Source organism: Labeo rohita, chromosome 12 (assembly GCF_022985175.1).
Source record: "Labeo rohita strain BAU-BD-2019 chromosome 12, IGBB_LRoh.1.0, whole genome shotgun sequence".
NCBI lineage: Eukaryota > Metazoa > Chordata > Actinopteri > Cypriniformes > Cyprinidae > Labeo > Labeo rohita.
Genome location: NC_066880.1, coordinates 12,601,128 through 12,620,291, shown reverse-complemented (window position 1 = coordinate 12,620,291; position 19,164 = coordinate 12,601,128). Strand labels below are relative to the sequence as shown.

The following is a 19,164-nucleotide window of genomic DNA, read 5'->3' as shown; positions in this document are numbered from 1 at the left end:
ATTTCCTTTGCTTAGGAAGGAAATTACTGACAGACATTAAATGTAGCTACATTTAAACAGACATTAGGGCAAAGTTCTAGTTGAATATTCATTCTTTGGAGTTTCAAACATGCTTTAATTCTAATGTATTTGTACAACAGCACAACTGAATCTCTAGTGTGCGCATTTGTCTGATTCACGAACAAATGACTCTTATGGAACAGTTCTTTTTAATGAGACAGTCATTAATATTCACAAGCAGTTTTGAACTCCATTGTGAATGAACGGTTGGCATCAGAATGGGTATCAGAGCCGTTCACAGCTGATCACCCCAATGAACCGTGTAATAGCTAATACCATATTTTTAATGAAAGGTTTTTTTACAGTAATGTTGAATTGTACTGTTGAATTAAGTACAACAAAGCTTTTTGCAGAGTAAAACTCAAAGGTGGATGACATGCAGAAATATTCTTACAAAACAGATTTTTAAATGGCACACCCTTACCAAAATTAACCATGGTTTTACTATAAACAACCAAACAAACAAAACATGGTTACTATAGTTAAACCACGGTAACTACGAATTACAGTCATGTGAAAAAGTTAGGACACCCTATTGAATTCCATGGTTTTCTGTATCAGGACATCATTTAAAAAAAAAAAAAAGGTGCTTGGCTGGTCTTATTTTGAAAATAAAACCTCAGATGAACAACAACACATGACAAATTGCACCGTGTCATTATTCACCGAACAAAAATAAAGCCAAAATAGAAAAGCCATGTGTGACAAAGTTAGGACCCCCTTACTGTTAACATTGGAATTAAGAGGGTAAATAACAGTCAAGCACTGCTAATTAAATACCTTTGATTAAATGATCATCAGCAAGTCTGAGCGCCTCTATAAAAGCATAAGTTTTGGCAGTTTGCTGGTCTGGAGCCTTCAGGTGTGCATTAACACATTGCCAAGGAGGTAAGACATCAGCAATCATCTTAGAGAAGCAATTGTTGCTGCCATCAATCTGAGAAGAGTAATACAGCCATTTCCAAACAATTTGAAGTTTATTCACAAGTGGAAGACATTTAAAACAGACACCTCTCCTTCCAGGAGTGGACGTCCCAGAAAATTCACCCTAAGATCAGACCATGTAAAGCTCAGAGAAATGGCAGACAACCCAAGAACTACACAACAGACTCTACAGGCCTCAGTTAACATGTTAAATGATAAAGTTCATCACAATGGCATCAGAAAAATATGCGACGAAAATGTCACATTTGGAAGGCTTGGCAGAAGAAAGCTTCATTGCAGCATTGCAGCACAGTTTAGGTCTGCAAAGTTGCATCTGAACAAAACACAAGTCTTCCAGAATAATCCTTTGAACAGACGAGACTGAAGTGGAGATGTTTGGCCATAATGCACAGCACCAAGTTTGGTGAAAACCTAAAAAGCATATCAGCACAAACACCTCATACCAAAAGATAAACATGCTGGAGGAGGGCTGATCATTTTGGTCTTGTTTTGTAGCCACAGGACCTGGGCACCTCACAGTATCCATGAACTCCTCTGTATATCAAAGTATTCTACAGTCAAATGCGAGGGCATCTGTCTGACATCTAAAGTTGGGCCAAAATTGGGTCATGCAACAGGACAATGATCCCAAGCACACCAGCAAATCTACAACAGAATGGATGAAAAGAATCAAGGTGTTGCAACAGCCCAGTCCATGTCTAGAGCTCATTCTGACTTAAATGCTGTGGTGAGAGCTGTGCATAAGCAAATGCCCACAAACCTCAATAAACTGGAGCAACGCTGAAAAGAAGAGTGATCCAAATTCCTCCAGAACGATGTGAGAGACTGATAAAGTCACACAGAAAATGAATGCTTCAAGTTATTACTGCTAAAAGTGGATCTACAGGCAACTGACTCATAGGGTGTTCTAACATTGTCACACATGGCCTTTCCATATTGGCTTTATTATTGTTAAATAAATAATGACACAGTGTGATATGACATGTGATGATGTTTACCTGAGGATTTATTTTCTAAATTTTAAGACCTGCCAAGAACCAGATAATTTTTTATTATGTCCCGATACAGAAAACCATGAAATTCAATAGGGTGTCCTAACTTTTTCACGTGACTGTAACTACGGTTTTGCTGTGCTAACTATGGTATTTGTAGTAAAACTGTGGTTGTACAAATGGTAATCAATATGCCAAAAAACATGGTTACTACACTTTTCCCATAGTAAAACCATGGTTAATTTTCGTAAGGGCAGATACACATGTTAATATAGTGATAGCGTCAAATTGGAGTCTGGACCCGTTAACACTTTTGTTTTTCTTTTTTGCTAAATACAACTAGAAAAAAGCTCCACAGCAGTGACTGTTAAAAGCATACAAGCTACGCACTTGATCTGTTTGGAGTGGTTTGGAGTGAGAAGGAAGTAATTTGTCTCTTAAATGTCTCATTTTAGCAGGCAATGGCTCCCTAGTTATTTTTATTCTGCAGCCCAGATTTTCACAGGAAAGGTTTATGAGAACGGTGCAGATCTGTGGGAATAACCCAAGGTCAGGCGCGCCGTGGTAATGGGGTTAACGTCATTTGCCACACGCCAATGCAGAGGAGGAAAATACTCAGAAATAGCTTATATTTCACACCATAATAACAATATCGAGAAGGCATAGACATAATAATACGATTTCAGAACGTGTCCGTGCGTAAAGCAGGTGTCATTAGTAAAATACAAATTTATAACCCTAATTGAGAGAATAAGATCTGACAAATATTATTATTATTATTATTTGTGTGATTGAATATTATTTTTATTTTTTGTGACATTTCTGCGTTATGTACATTTTTACCAGCTGTTTATTCCTTTAAATATTAAGGGTATATGAGTAAAAAGACATGTAAATAAAATGCAAGATGTCTCTCTCCAAACTTTCTCCGAAAATATTTAGCGGCGAAAAGGCAAGTGCGGAGCATCGGTTTGACGTCAGGAGCTGCGGACACCGGCGAGTGCGCTCAGACACAGCTGTCAAATATCCAAACAGTATGTGGGGTCTGGCGCACCTGGCATAAAGTTCCCGTGCAGAGCATCACATTCACCTCGAGCGCAATGAATTACAACAAGTCTGGCAGTGTGAGCGGTCCGTCCCGTAGCAGCAACTCCGGTTCGGTGGACGAGCTTGTGATAACATCGACTTTCGGGACGCTGCTGTCGGTGGTTTACATCGTTGGAGTTTCGGGAAACGTCTACACGCTGGTAGTCATGTGTCATTCCATACGCTTCGCCACTTCTATGTACATCTCCATCATCAACCTGGCGCTGGCGGATCTTCTTTACCTCTCCACGATTCCTTTCGTGGTGTGCACGTACTTTCTGAAAGACTGGTACTTCGGGGATGTGGGCTGCAGGATACTGTTGAGTCTGGACCTGTTAACTATGCATGCGAGTATCTTTACTCTGACAGTGATGTGCATGGAGCGCTACCTGGCAGTGACTAAACCGCTGGATACAGTGAAACGCTCCAAGAGCTACCGAAAAGCTATGGCGTGGGGAGTTTGGATTTTGTCCCTCGTCCTAACTCTTCCCATGATGGTCATGGTTAACCAGACTACTAAAACAACAGCAGATGGAGGGGTGAAAAGGATGTGCGCGCCCACCTGGGCACCCCAGGCGTACAAATTGTACCTGACCGTCCTGTTCTGCACTAGCATAATGGCGCCAGGACTTGTCATTGGTTACCTGTACACAAAACTAGCCAGGACGTACCTAGAGTCGCAAAAAACGTCGGCTATTAATAAAAGCAACAAGCGCTCGCCCAAACAGAAAGTTTTGATAATGATTTTCACTATCGTGCTCGTGTTCTGGGCGTGTTTTCTGCCTTTTTGGATATGGCAACTTGTGCCCCTGTATCACAAGCCATTCAGTCTCGCCTCGCACACGCACACGAGCATCAATTATCTCGTGGCGAGTCTGACCTACAGCAACAGCTGCATCAACCCGTTTCTTTACACGCTCCTCACCAAGAATTATCGGGAGTATCTTAAAAACCGCCACAAGAGTTTTTACCGCTACACGTCATCGTTCAAAAAGCGTCCACCGAGCTTGTACTCTTGGGGAAAGTCTGCGTCATCCAGCAATCAGTTTGAGTTCAACTCTGAGACGCTTGTCATGGCGCAGTTAAAGGTGATGCAGTGAAGACATTGGAAAGCTTAACCCGTTCGTGGAAAGGTAAGCATGGTGCTTCAGTTAGTGGAGCTTTACAGGCCAACGGTGACTTTCACAACAGGCCATTCTAGATTTGAAGGATGTATTAAAGTAGATGCACAGTTTTTATTGTCACTTTAATTACTAATTGTGACCCTGGACCACAAAACCAGTCATAAGTGTCAATTTTTCTAAATTGAGCTTTATAAATCATCTGAAAGCTGAATAAATCGACTTATAGTTTGTTAGGATAGAGCAATATTTAGCCGAGATGCACTTATTTCAGTACATGGAATCTGAGGGTGCAAAAAAATCAAAACATTGAGAAAATCGCCTTTAAAGTTGTCCAAATTAAGTTCTTTGCAATGAAAAATTAAGTTTTGATATATTTACAGTAGGAAATTTACAAAATATCTTCATGGAACATGACCTTTACTTAATTTCCTATTGATTTTTGGCATAAAAGAAAAAACTATAATTTTGACCCATACAATGTATTTTTGGCTATTGCTACAAATAAACCCCAGCGACTTAAGACTGGTTTTGTGGTCCAGGGTCACAATTATTAAATGTGTGCTGAAATAGCTTGAAATAGCTAGAAACGTTTATTGGTTTATTTATCACCGTCCTCAATACTGCTTGTCATTACTATCACACCAGACATTGCATAAAATAATTTTATACAAACAATATTTCCCCACTTCCACTCCAAAAATAAATTAACCTAATAACCTCTTATGACTGAAATGAGAAAAGAAGAAATGACAAGGGATATCCGACAGGACAGCACGGTGACAGTTTGGAGTGTAGATATTATTATTAATAACATTGTCTGCCAGATGTCATTACCAAACATGGATTTTAATCCACAAGTAATCATTTCTTCATTTTTAAGCATTCAAATTTAGCTAATCATAACAAACGCCAAAGATTATACATAATATTAAATTTCCACACCATCACACATGATATTAATATCCATTTGAAGGCTGATCTAGGCCTTGACCTAATCATTATGAAAGAACAAATGTTGTAACAAAGGAAATTTTGAGAAATTTTACTTCTTTGCAGTAAACTATCCCAGTGGAAGAATTACTTTTAAATGTGACCCTGGACCACAAAACCAGTCACAGGAGTCAGTTTTTTTAAACTGAGATTTATACATCATATTTGGCTGAGACACAACTATTTAAACTATTCTGAACTATTTAAAAAACTATTTGAAAATTTGGAATCTGAGGGTGCAAAAAAAAAGTTTTGATGTATTTATGGTAGGACATTTACAAAATATCTTCATGGAACATGATCTTTACTTAATATCGTAATGATTTTTGTCACAAAAGAAAAACTGGTAATTGTGACCCATACGATGTATTTTTTGGCTATTGCTACAAATACACCTGTGCTACATAACATTGGTTTTGTGGTCCAGGGTCACAAATGTGTGATTAAACACGCTTGCCTCCATTCACAAACAACTCACTCATTTATATTTTCCAGATTTGCTTGAATCAGATTCGACCAATACACCTCATGTCATGTCCTTCAGTTGACTTTCAGTGCTTGTACACTGTTTAAAATGAGATAGATAGACAGATAGATAGATAGATAGATAGAATTTTCAAAGGTGTAGATGAAACAAAGATTATAAAGAAAATACTATTTCAGTCTTTCTACTTATACTTTTGTGAAATTTACCGGCAATTTCTGAGTGAAAATTATTTCTACAGTATTTTTTCTCCAGTGTAGAAGGAAACATTTTCAAAAAAGTGACACCTAAGTAGGACTGTCAGGATATCAAGGCCTTGATACCTCCATTGAAATTAAATGACAAACCCAGAAATTTTCATAAATAATACGCAGACCTTCTAATACTTGAATGCGACACATTTGTAATTACAACTGCAGAAGTGGAAAGTTGGATCTTTTGACATGTGTAGACAACTTAATGCTGAATGCTGTACCAATGATAGGTACAGTCAGCCCACAACTTCACTTGAATAAAATTGAAAATTGAATAAAAATATTGCTGCAATCACAGTCCAGATGGAAAAGCATGTTATCAGAACTATAAATAAATTTGATTGTGCCAAGAGTAACTTTCCCCACATATATGCATGTCTAGTATTTCAAAAAGCTATCTTATCACAAAAATATGTTATTTTCCACAGAGTTGCAATTATGTGGATGATGAAAACAAAAAATGTACAATACTGGAAAATGAAATTTAATTAACCTATTCTGAAATCCATCATGGGGTCCATATCATTGTAATAATACACACTGACACATTCATTTACAATGATGTCAGCTCACAGCGAGAATTTAATATAGCCAATCTACAATTAACAATAGAAAACAACAAATGGTCCACTAATCTGAGACATTAGTGCACTAATACAGTGCTCACTTATCACTAGTCCATTCAGCTGTGATTGCACACACCATAAGAAATAAATTATCTGCAAATTCCAAAAAAGATCACTCCCACTCCATATGGTGGCATTCACTGCTTAGGGCTAAACTGGCCTATGCATATTCATGCATTTGAACTCTGTTCCTCAAGCACTAATGCATTATGCTCAGTCAATGAGTCTGGCGTATTTCTGGGAAAAACTGACACAGGAAAAAATAGCAGGTGGGTACAGCGATTCTTTACGCTCGATATCCTTAGCACAAAATAGACACCACGCAAACTTGCCAGGAAAAGGAGAGAAATTACCACAAAGGTCATCCTGATAGTCTGTGGACTTCATGTTTATTATTTATTAATAAGAAGGAAATTCATAATGGCATTGCAGATCGGTAACATCAAGATGAACTATACACGCCAGTTGCTTAGATAACCCATTTGGACGACTAAGAGAACAAACCCCTGTCGTGTTCTATTTTGGTTCTCAATGTCAGTAAGGACTCAACGGTCCTTCAGTTGTGTAGAGTGGAAAAAACACATTCACTCACTCTATCTACCTCTGGCAGAACCAAGGATGTGGAAGAACAAAAATGATTCTTGCAGTCTCTATTTCTCTGGAGACAGAAGAACAGAAGCCATACAACTGGGCTTTGACGTTTTCATGCAGTGATCAAACTCAAGAGAGTTGTTGATGCTCAGACTGGGGTCAAAACCTTTCTGGGTGTTCTTAAGTAGCTCTAAGTGCCAAGCCTCATGCTGGCAAAACACTCCAAGCATCATTTATCATGGAAAGATTAGCTCAAAAGTGGAAGAATTGAGTCAAGAGAGAGTGTATCACTTTACTTAATGACACTGTAGAGAAAGCACTCATATTAAACAAAGCCCGTTTAATAACAAATTGCACAACCGCAGATTGAAGGCGCCAGTCAAACGATACACATTTCTTTTCTTATTCATCACTCTCTTCAAGAAATTAAATAAATCGCAATCTCGCCATACGTATTTTTGTTGGGCTCTGCAAGTGAGTAGTCATAGGAAATTGCATGACTTAAGTGTAAACCGTATCGCCAGAGGGAAGCTTGTGTTACTGTAGCCATCAATCCAGAGATTCTTGCCAATTGCTTGTGGTCGAACTACAAGATCTAATGTGTCCATCCTTTATTTTGTTGTATCATTTAATTAGCAACATCTGTTCTTCAAATCCAAAACACCCACTGGCAAAACCTCTCTGTACTTATCAGCTGTGCACTTGCACTTCAGTTTGAAAATCTGCCTTAACATCGCAAGCAGCTGCCAATAATCAGGCAAATTTTAATCTTTAGGACTAGATAATATGTAAGAATGTAATGAGATTAAGTAAGATCTTAAGAGGATTACAATATCAGAGTTAAAACAGGACCAACGCAAATAAACCTAAAGAATACTCTTATGCAAATGTACAGTATCTAGCCAAAATGTTGATTCATATGTGGTGTCAGTAAGATTTTACATATTTATTTAAGGAAGTAATACTTTTACATTGCACAAATATTCATTTTAAATAAGGGCTGTTCTTTTAAGCTTTCTTATTTAAGGAATCCTGACAAAAATGTATAAATGACACTGCACAGACAGCAACAAAAATAACACGTTCAAGGCCCAGAATAGTAAGGACATTGTTAAAATTGTCCATGTGACATCAATGGTTCAACTATAATGTTATGAAACTACAAGAAAAAAAAATATATAGCTGCAAGCTGCAATTGCTGGGGTTCAAGCACTTTAAGGCATTTAAGCATATATGAAAAAAGACATTATTTAGCAAGCCCATAATCACCAAATCAACGATTTAAAAAAGCATTATTGGCAAATCCAAGTAATTTACCATAGAAATATTATTATTTTTTAATGTTTATGACTGTTATAGCTCCAGCTGTGGTCCCTCCTTAAAACTTTGTATGCTTGTTTAGAATCACCTGCCGCATGTGCACACCAGGTTTCGTGAAATTTTGAGTTTTTCTTTAGGCTTTATAAGGGTTTTAGGTAAGTCTGGACCACCAGTGGCCTATTTCTTTGACCTCTGAGGCCGTGAGTCAAACAGGCCCATGGAGTTTCGTTCCAATCAGCCTCCGTTAACCCTGTCTAATAAGTGCTCAAACTTCATCGGCCAATGTTTTTTTGAGATACACAAATGTCCTTATAGACACTTGTGGCACTTTGGACCCAGTCCATGCACAGGGATTGTCATGTTGATAGGACAAATTTGCGACAGTGAGTGGTGTCATGAATCTGGTCCTGAACACCAGTCCGCTGGCCACCAGAGGTCGCCTTGCCATTCACATTACACAGACTGTTGCACCCTGGAGGGCCCTTGCTTCATCGGCTCTGCTCTGGTGGGCTCCAGCTCCACCTGCTCCGCCCTGGAGAGCTCTTGCTCTGTCTGCTCTGCCCTGGAGGGCTCTTGCTCCGTCTGCTCCGCCCTGGTGTGCTCCCGCTCCGTCTGCTCCGCCCTGGTGGGCTCCTGCTCCGTCTGCTCCGCCCTAATGGGCTCCTGGTCTGTCTGTCCTGTTCTGGTGGCCCTCAGCCTCGCCTGTCCTGCTGGTTCCACCCTGGTTCCCTGCTCTGCCAGTCCTGCCTCAGTCCCCAGGTCCTCCTCATGGACCTGGCCCTCCAACCCTCACTTTGTCTGGCCCCTGCCCCGCCGCTTCCCTGGACTGTTTGCCCTTTGGAACGTCTGGAAGCCGATTCTATGTTGCTTGCCACCAGAGGTTGCCTTGCCTTTCACATTACACAGACTGTTGCACCACACCCCGGACTACGTTTCCCATCATCTTTTGCGCCGATTACACACACACAGCTGCATCCAATCAGAGACTCTATATAAGCCTCGGACTTCCTCTTGCCATTCGCTGAGTATTGTGTATGTTGCGTATAGCACTCTCCTAGTGTTAGCATCTTTACGGAGCCATTCCCTAGTTTGCTGTGTTTTGTCTAGTTTTTCTGAGTTTTGTATTCTCGCCTGGTCATTTCGTTTAGTCTGTTTCCCTGCCTGTCCTGTGGATCTCTCGCATGTGTATTGGATTACCCTTTTGCCTAGCCCCCTGGATTACATTCGCCATTGATCGACTACTCTTATGTCCTGCCTATGCTGTACCTGTCTGCCATTCGACTCCAAGTCTGTATATGACCATGTCTTTGCCTCTGTTATTTAATAAAAGCTCGTATTTGGATCCGCCCGCTTCAAGCTTCTGTCACTCCGTAACACGTGGAAAGTTCAAAATTTTTTTAATTATTGATTTTCACTCTCCAGAGAATCTTTCTGCACTGGTTTGGTTCCGATCAGGCGAAAAACCTAGGACTAGTTCACAAAAGTAGGTTTTTTGAAAAATCCAAAACACCTGGAAATTTTGCCAGCCTCACCATCTAATGTGTTTTGTCTGGCATGAACTAAGGATTCCAACGACATAAGACACTTGAGTCTGCGACTGACGGTTTAAGATTTATGAGCTATTTTCATATTTTGATCGCTGTAGCGCCCCATCAGGCCAGTTGGGGTGAGCCTTGGTCACATTGTCGGCAGTGTAAGTACTACATCCCTCCAAGTTTTAAGTCTCTACCACTTACGGTTTGGTCTGCACGTTCAGTTTTACATGAAGATTGCTGATCTTTGGCCATTCTAACAATTACAATAAGGTTTCAGCGCTATGCGCTTGATTGACACAGAAAAGAAGTTGTTGAATAAAGTCGATATTTTTGTTTTGTTTGTGCACAAAAAATATTCTCATAGCTTCATAAAATTAGGGTTGAACCACTGATATCACATGGACTATTTTAACGATGTCCTTACTACCTTTCTGGGCCTTGAAGGGCCAACCCTTGATGTCAGGGTTGGCAGGTTTTCACAACAAAATACAACCAATTGCAACTCAAAACTAGCCCAATCGTATTTCAGGGGGATCCCCCGGTAAAAATCTCATTTAGGGGTAAAATACATGTTTTTTGGTGGGGTTCCCCTAGTAAAATTTGCATGCGTTTATTGGGGTCTCTGCAATCAATGGACAAAAAAAATCCTGTGGCAACAATGTTAAAGTAGCCCAATTCCAGGGGTAAAATGAATTTGTGTTCTGCAGATAAACAAAGGTCTTGGAACGAGATGAGAGTGAGTAATTAATGACAGAACTTAATTACAGAACTTTTAGGGTGAACTATCCCTTTAATGAGCCTAAGAGATACTTTCAAAAACATAAAAAATAAAAATCTTACTGACCCCATACTTTTGAACAGGAGGGAACATCCTCTCCATTTTTCAAAACAAACAAGCACATTTATGCCCATGACGCACAACCAACGCATCCGACCCCATCATTTTCAAGCAAATCACAGATAAATAAGCAACTCCCCAAGATATGGACGGATTGTATTTCAATCTATTGTATACAGTGGCAATAAATCAACGGTTCAGCCTAGTCGCTGAGGTGATCTACCCTGAGACACAAAACTCTGATTGCTGTTGGCAAAACCTATTTGATTTGCATAAAACTGAAATGATACATTTAGAAAGAGTCTTTGCAAACTAGTTAATATTCATCCTTGCAGTAGCTAAAGCATGAATGAATTAGTAGCTGAAAAAAGGAACATTACAGACCAACAGAGATTTGCAATTAAGCTATTGGTGATGCAACGGGAACAGCAAATTAAGCATCAGACAAAATTCATGAATCATCACATATGAGTAGAGAGCAAACAGACTTCTCTACCTATTATAATAAAGCTGATGCGTGCATTTAAATAACAAGCATTAACAAGCGGATTTGTTTTGTTCCCTTAGATTCACCACAGGTTTTCAAAAGATTCATAGCAAGACAAACTACTGAGAAGATTTTTATGGTTAGCCATGCTTTAGATGAGAAGTAACAACCTTCTGTTCTAAATCTCACTTCATCTCACACAACAGAGCGAACATTCAGTTTTGGGCCATGGGTCTGTAAACAGAAGCCAATTAGATGTTACATCTCAAAACGAAGTGTCAAAAACAAATGTGTTGTGACTGCCTGAACTTGACTTGTACCACATAATGTCACTGTAATTAAAACTAACACTGTTGAAGGAGAGAATGTGTTACTAAAAGCTCATACAAAATGTTATACTTGGCACTGGAAAGTTAAAAAGACCTCAGAATAAAAGACATACAAAGTAAACTTTTCTTTTCTCTTGGAATATTACAATACTTTTATCAAAGATATCAAAAACGCTTTTTTTTAAACTCTTACACAAGTAGGAATGCATGGCTGAAGGAATGAAATATTCTTTGGGTATCTGATACATTGCTGTTTCATTAGTAGCATAAGTAGTTTTTGAAAGCAATTCTACAAAGAACATTTTTCAGGTGGTGACATAAACAGAGATATTTGACAACTGGGTTTCCAGCTTCTTGTTTTCATTACATAAACCTGTACTCTTATCCCACTTGTGCCTCCTGTCTAGACAGTGATTTAACTATAATAATATAAAAGATTTCAAAGAGCAAAGCACAGCCAGGACAGAGAGAATTCAATTGTAAAGAAGCACCTTCAGAACAAACATTAAACCCACAATATGCGTGTCTTCAAAATGACGGCAATTCAAGTAAATCTCCTGAAAATACAAAACACCACTTAAATTAAAAACATAAAGGAGACAAAATCCATTTGAGCATAGAAAATACCAAACATTTTTCTAACGGGGCAAAAGAAGGTTTTTTTATGCCATGAAACCGACTGCTGCTTTAGCATTTTCCTGTGTGTTCGCCCTAGGGTTCCTGTCACTCATCCGCCCCTTAGAGCCGGGTGGATCCTACGGCAGGGAGGGGTTATCAATGGCATAATTGGGGTCGCATGTGAAGGACACCGTGATGGCGTATCGCGTACCCCAAGTGACCTTCTCCACATGATGGAGGTTCTCAGAACCGGATGAGAAGAAAGACACCCGACCTGCAGGAGATGAAAGAAGATGGACTATGACAGAGAGAAAAAGGGCAAGTGACATGCTGAAAAACTGCATTTGAACTATGCTAACGTCAGCCTAAAGTCGATCAACAATGTTCAGACTGCAAGAATACTTTTTTTTTTTAAAAAACGTACAGATTCTTTTGTTCTTCATGACTGATGGTTAAAAATCTAGCTGTATCTGAAGTTTAATGTTTGTGTTTACAATTGTCGTATTTAACGCTGACCAGCATGCGGTAAATATGAGTGCTGATGGAAAGTGGTTCCAAAGTATCTCTAAATACAAGTTGGTGCTGGGATAATTACATAAATGTCCTAATTTTACTTGGACTGCTCATTTCATTTGAAGCAGCAAGCCCTTTGCTAAATCTAAGATTTATGTAAATTACCACCATTATGTCTGCCTGGTACTGACCTTTGTAGACCATTCTTGATCATGAAAGTTGTACTGAAACTGATTAAATGTTCATGTTTTTTTTGAAAAGCTGACTTTTAGAAGTGGAAACGCATGTGTAAAATTCTATGAATAAATGCTATGTTGGAAGTGCACTGCTGGTGGAATATCCATAATGCAACATAGATCCTTCAAGCTTGATGAAAGCTTGGGGAAATCGGAAGCGTTAGGCAATGCAATTGGAACTGTGTAATGAAAACGGATGGAAGGGATTATGCGATACATGTTAAAGCAGAGAAAATGGCTAACAGAAATATGCTCTGTGTCAACAAAGTATGATTAAATGCACTAATCAACATACCAGTGCCATAGAAGAGCATACCATTTTTTTATGTGTTGTTTTGAAAAACAGGCTTATGGGGAAACTTTATAAGTATGGCATACAAAGCTATTTTACATAAAGCCCCTATTTAAAAAAAAAAGATGAATAAATATTAAAACAATAAATTACATCTGTGCACATTGTAATACTGTTTACAGTAATCACCAGTTGAGTAAGGAACCAAAGTTCCTTAAAAAAAACAAAATGTGCTTGATGTTACTATTGCAATCAATTAATTTTTTGTTAGCCATGTTCAAAGAAATATGTAAGCAGGCATGCAGTTAGACAACTAACAGATTGCTAAGACAATACAACAGGGATTTTTTAGGTCAACAAAAGATAATTAACTTGGAACATTAAAAAATCCTTAATCATTCTTGCATGAAACACAGCAGGTTTTAATATTTTATTAATATTACATTAATTTAATATTTCAACATTTTGGCAGTCTGACACAGAGGAATGCCATTTTTTGAACCAGTTCTTTCCTCTGAATTAACACAAAGCCAAATCTGATTCTCATTTAGAGAATCAAAATGCATTTATTCCAGAAAAAAAAGTACTTATGGCATTTTTAATGTATTTATTATTAAAAATATAAAAAAAAATTCTGGCAGTGAATAAAAAAATAAAAATGATTGCAACTTTTTGTCTTTTTGTTTATTGCGACAGTTCTGACTTTATAACTTGCAAATTTATATCTCACAATTCTGAGGAAAGAAAGTCAAAAATGTGAGATATAAACTCACAGTTCTGAGAAAAAGTCAGAATTGCAAGATACAAAACCACAATTGCAAGAAAAATGTCAGAAGTGAGAGTTTATATCTCACAATTCTCAGAATTGTTAGATATAAACTTGCAATTGCGAGAAATAAATCAGATTTGTGTGATAAAAACTTGCAATTGCAAGTTATAAAGTCAGAATTGCGAGATTATAAAGTAACAATTCAGATTTTTTTCTCAAAATTGTCTGATATAATCTCACGAATGTGAGAAATAAAGTCAGATTTCAGTGATAAACTTCTGACTTTTCTTGCAAATGCGAGTTTGTATCTTGCAATTCTGACTTTTTTTTCTCACAATTGCAAGTTTATATGCCACAATTTTTTATATCCTGCAAAGTTTTTTTTTTTCTTATAATACTGACTTAAAGTCAGAAAAAGTCAGAATTGTGAGATATAAACTCGCAATTTTGAGTTATAAAGTCCAATTTTCAGAGGAAAAAAAAATCTGAATTGTGGGTTTATATCTTGCAGTTCTGACTATGTTCCTAAGAATTGCGAGTTTATTTCTCAGTATATGTGAGTTTGGCTCGCAATTCATAATATAACACACAACTGTGAGTTTATCACGCAATTTCAAGAAAACTTGTATAAACTTGTAAGTTTATATCTTGCAATTCTTAATATATTTCTCAGAATACCATGCAAGAAAGTCAGAATTGCAAGTTTATATCATGCAATTCTGACTTAATTTCTTAGAACTGCGAGTTTATATCTTATAATTCTGGCTTCATAACTCGTAATTGTGTGTTTGTATCTCACAATTCTTAGAAAAAGTCAGAATTGCGAGATATAAACTCGCAGTTGTGAAATGTTGAAATAAAATTGTGAAATTTATTTATTTTTTATCAGTGTCGGAAATAGGCTTCCATAGATCTGAGCTGTTAATGATATGTGGGAGCAGAATAGTGGCATCAAAATAATTTAGGACCATGATTACCAGTAACAATAATTAATAATAATAATAATAATAATAATAACTAATCATATGACAATACATCTTTTCTGTCAATACAGGAAAATTTTAATATAAATTAATATAAAGTCTTAATATAAATTTAATATAAATATAAATTAATGGCATTTATCCACCTCATTATTGATTGAATTTAGATTAATTGTTACACATTACGTAAATTACTTTCTGATGGACTGATTATTAGGATATCAGTAGGAGGAAAAAACATATTTTTTAAACTAGATATTTTCAGCAAAAACATTCCTCTATAAAATGTTAGATTTTACAGTGACCCATGCAGGTTAAAGCTGGAGGAAATTATTAAAAGCCGCATGCTGCCTCCATGCTAATTAGCCAAGTCTAATTCTGTACACTTCAACTGAAGACGCATAAGGAGACATTTGCTAAACAGGATATTTATGCAAAATACCTCCGTTGTGTCTGCCTCATTCTGGCCTCGTTGACCACTTTGATTGTGAAAGTTCCATTGAATATTATTCAAATGTTACTGCACATCTGAGAAGATGACACATTAGGATCAGTACTGATGTGTAAATAAAGTACTGCGTTGCGTTGCTGGGGGAAAGTGTCTAATGCCATAAAACCTGCAAGATGAAAGAATGCCTAAAGGACATCTGGAGTATTAGGGCTGGGAAATTTTAAATCCTGATTACAGTGTTTGCATGGAAATTAGGAGAGGGCTGATATCATGCAAGAGAGAAACTAGCTAAAAAAAGACCATCAGGTTCAATGCTTTAGAAATTTAATAAATCGACAAACTAAGCATGAAAAGCTCAGAGAAGAGCACAGGGTTTGCCAGCATGTTGTCATGTAACTTGATTCACTGCGAAACAATAAAATGGCAATTAATTTAGAGTTCCTAATGATGTGATTTGATAGTGTTTCCATGGAAATGAGTTTAATCAGGAGTGAAAAGAATGTTTAGAGTGGAAACAAATTAACAGAAAAAAGCAGCATATGATCTAGTCTATGAATCAACATGCTTATAATGCTTATAAAACAAAGATTGGTAGATGGACCCCAAGTGGTGTTGACTAGACTATAAGTGCTCTTTTTGCAAGACATTTTTAATTTTATGTTGAAGTTTTTATTGAAATTTGGTCTATGACATCAATTCTCAATTGACTGTGTGACCGGGAACTGCTTTTAAGTTCTAATTCTGCAAGATCACACAAGTCTTTTTGACACACCTTGTTCCAGCTACGAGAGAGTTAAAAGGGGTCACTGGAGGCAAATTTCCACAAGTTGATATGATTCTTTAGGGTCTTAATGAGAAGTCTTATCATACTTTGGTGTAATTTTCAGTGGTAGTGTAAAAAAAAAAACACTTTTTAGGGCGAGCCGTTCTGTTGCATGTTCCTTTAAATGCTAATGAGCTCTGCTCGCCCAGCCCCTCTCTCTTTTTTTTTTAAAGATTTATTTTTGCCATTTTTATGCCTTTATTTAGACAGGACAGTGTAGTTAGACAGGAAGCAAACTGGGAGAGAGAGAAGGGGGTGGGATCAGGAAAGGTCCACGAGCTGGGATTCGAACTCGGGACGCCCGCAGCGCAACAACGCTATATGTCGACATACTAACCACAGGGCTATTGGCGCCGACCCGCCCCTCTCTTTAGCCGCGAAACTTGCTAACTACCACATTATTAAGAAAGGCAATTTGCAAAGATGCATAAAAGTACCCTTATACTTTGCACGAACATAAACGCATTTATGTAGATTGCTGGGCGCATCTCCTTCAAAAACGACAGTAACGTTAATCCTCTGCATCTTCAGCGGCTCAGATGTTGGGAGTAAATTACAACTGCTATGTTCACTATTATATCCAACAACAGAACACCTCAATCAGAGACATTCTTGTCTTCCTCTGTGCCGGAGTCAACACAATGGCGGTTGGACTGTTCTCAGCTCACTCAGCTCATTTAGGGCGGGTCTAAGGCAAGACGGTCATGTCAATCAACTATCGTGGGAGCGGCCTTGGTCGGTGTGACATCACACCAGACAAGAAGCTGAGAATGGCTTGATTTGAAAAAGGGGCTATTACTTATAAAGATTAAAAAAATACCACTGGGTGGATTTTTAATCATTATAGGGTGGTTGTGTACACACACATTTATGTTCAAACAACATGTAAAAGTAAGGTTTGCATCCGATGACTCTTTTAACAACAGAAACTGAAAAAATATGTAACACTTAAATACAAAAAAGTACTATGGAAGACAGTGGGGATCATTAACACACATTCTTTGGTCAAACACAAAGAAATTCATAACAACTTGAGGGTGAATGATGACTCAACTGTAATTTTTAGGTGAACTATCGCTTTAACAAGTAAGCTAGTTTGGCCTCGGCATAAATTAGTGTTGTGCAAGGTTGGAAATTGCCACAAAAATTAATGAGCAATAGTCTTGCATATTTTAAGGGGGAGGAAACAGGCCACTATAAGAAAAACTAAAGCAAGTCAATGCAACTTTCAATATAATGTAGGAATGAAAGTCCTGATTTAGTTTGTTGACTCTAGAACGTGCATAATAAAAAATATGTCATTGATATTTAATCATGACGGGCCTACTATTTGGATTAAGTGTAAATAAAGGTTAAATGCAAACATTTTACATAAGAGAAACCCTTTAAATGCATGCTGTAAAGACATGACAGACACCTACTGTATTTCACAACTTCAAGGTCTCCAGCTTTTAAAAAGTGTCCTCATACAATATTTGCATATCAAATGCTTTCGCCTGCTATTACAAAAATGAACACTGCCAAAAATGCAGGCTTTTGTTTTTCCACCTGACAATAAAAACGCACCTGTCACCTCCTTTAAACTCCTCAGCTGGTTCTAAATGTATGAGGCGCTTGCTGGGCTAAGAGCACATTGCAACTCTGTGACTCTCAAATCAGGAGATGCAGCTGTGATCCCAGTGGATTCATCCAGCGCCAGGCGTCAATTTTCCCAGTGCGACAAAACTAAAGTGTTTTTTCCCCCCCGATCTAATCTTCTAACATACCACGTCATCTTTCACACTCTTCTTATGTCTGTGCAGACCCCCTCCCCTTTCTCATCTCACCTCTGTCCTCCTCTCTTGTGTTTAGCTCTGTGTGTCTCAACAGGCCAATATCTCTCCTGCTTGCATCCATCATGAAAGAGGGAGGTTGATTGTCAGTCTAGTTATAATTACAGCCTGTTCGACAGAGTTATCCATCAGACTAATAATTACCTCAGCGAAGATCAGGGCTCATCAGCCACACCTGATGGATAATCAACACACCGACAGAGCGCACTGCTTCTGCCACCCAGTGAACAGGAACACGTTCCAACTGCTACATCCAACACAATGTACCCTAATTCATTTAAAACTGGAAACAGACATTCAAAACTCATCACGCAAGCTGGAGACGGGGCACGACGGGAGGGAGAAATTCAGAGCTGCAAACATTGGGGTCTGATGAATTATGCATTATGGGTATTTTAAGCCGAGAAGTGACACTGATGCTAAAAAAAAACGCTAAACAAAATAACATAACAAGAAAAAATGCTACTTCACCTTTAAATCCTTCAATAACACACACATATATTATTTCATATATATGGATCGATACATAAATATTTATCTATCGATCCCAATATATGAAGTAATACATATATACACACACACATAATATTTTATACATATATGGTTTGATAGATAAATATTTATTGAATATTTATCTATACGTATACGTGCAAAAGTATATTTTAAATGCAGACATCTGTCATCACCTGCCATCATTCTTTATCGGGTTCGGTGTGCACGACATGATCAAAAGTCATGCTACGTGGCAAAACACCTCTCAACGTGTGGGCGAAGATTTTAAAAGAAAGGAGCCTGACAGTTTCTATCATCATTGTGTGACGCCACTTTATACGAGTGCACCTTAACCGAGTTGGAAAATAGCAGACATTATCCACTCAAAAGTGACAGATCCTAATAAAGAACTGAAAGGTAAATGAATTCACATGCACGAGGCAGCTTCTCCATGCAGACCAAATAATCAGGCAGCTATTCACGGATCACGTCAT

The 19,164-nt window shown here is 37.9% G+C and overlaps 2 protein-coding genes across 2 annotated transcripts in view; one reads left to right on the top strand and one right to left on the bottom strand.

The window, feature by feature from the left end:
• The first annotated feature begins 2,773 nt into the window (after nucleotides 1-2,773).
• Nucleotides 2,774-12,506, top strand: LOC127174452 (urotensin-2 receptor). Its single transcript, XM_051124895.1, has 2 exons — nucleotides 2,774-4,216; nucleotides 12,377-12,506. Exon 1 carries the CDS (start codon nucleotides 3,098-3,100, stop codon nucleotides 4,181-4,183), a length of 1,086 nt encoding a protein of 361 aa, XP_050980852.1. The 5' UTR covers nucleotides 2,774-3,097; the 3' UTR covers nucleotides 4,184-4,216; nucleotides 12,377-12,506.
• uts2r2 (urotensin-2 receptor 2) overlaps nucleotides 12,410-19,164 on the bottom strand; it is a 25,736-nt gene continuing 18,981 nt past the window's right edge. The window contains exon 9 of the mRNA XM_051124896.1: nucleotides 12,410-12,553. Coding sequence (XP_050980853.1) covers nucleotides 12,417-12,553 — 137 coding nt within the window. The 3' untranslated portion in view covers nucleotides 12,410-12,416. The remainder of the gene's footprint in view (nucleotides 12,554-19,164) is intronic.

Bases quoted from the DNA above. Each gene is read 5' to 3' on its own strand.
- LOC127174452 (XM_051124895.1), top strand. From the start codon at position 3,098: ATGAATTACAACAAGTCTGGCAGTGTGAGCGGTCCGTCCCGTAGCAGC.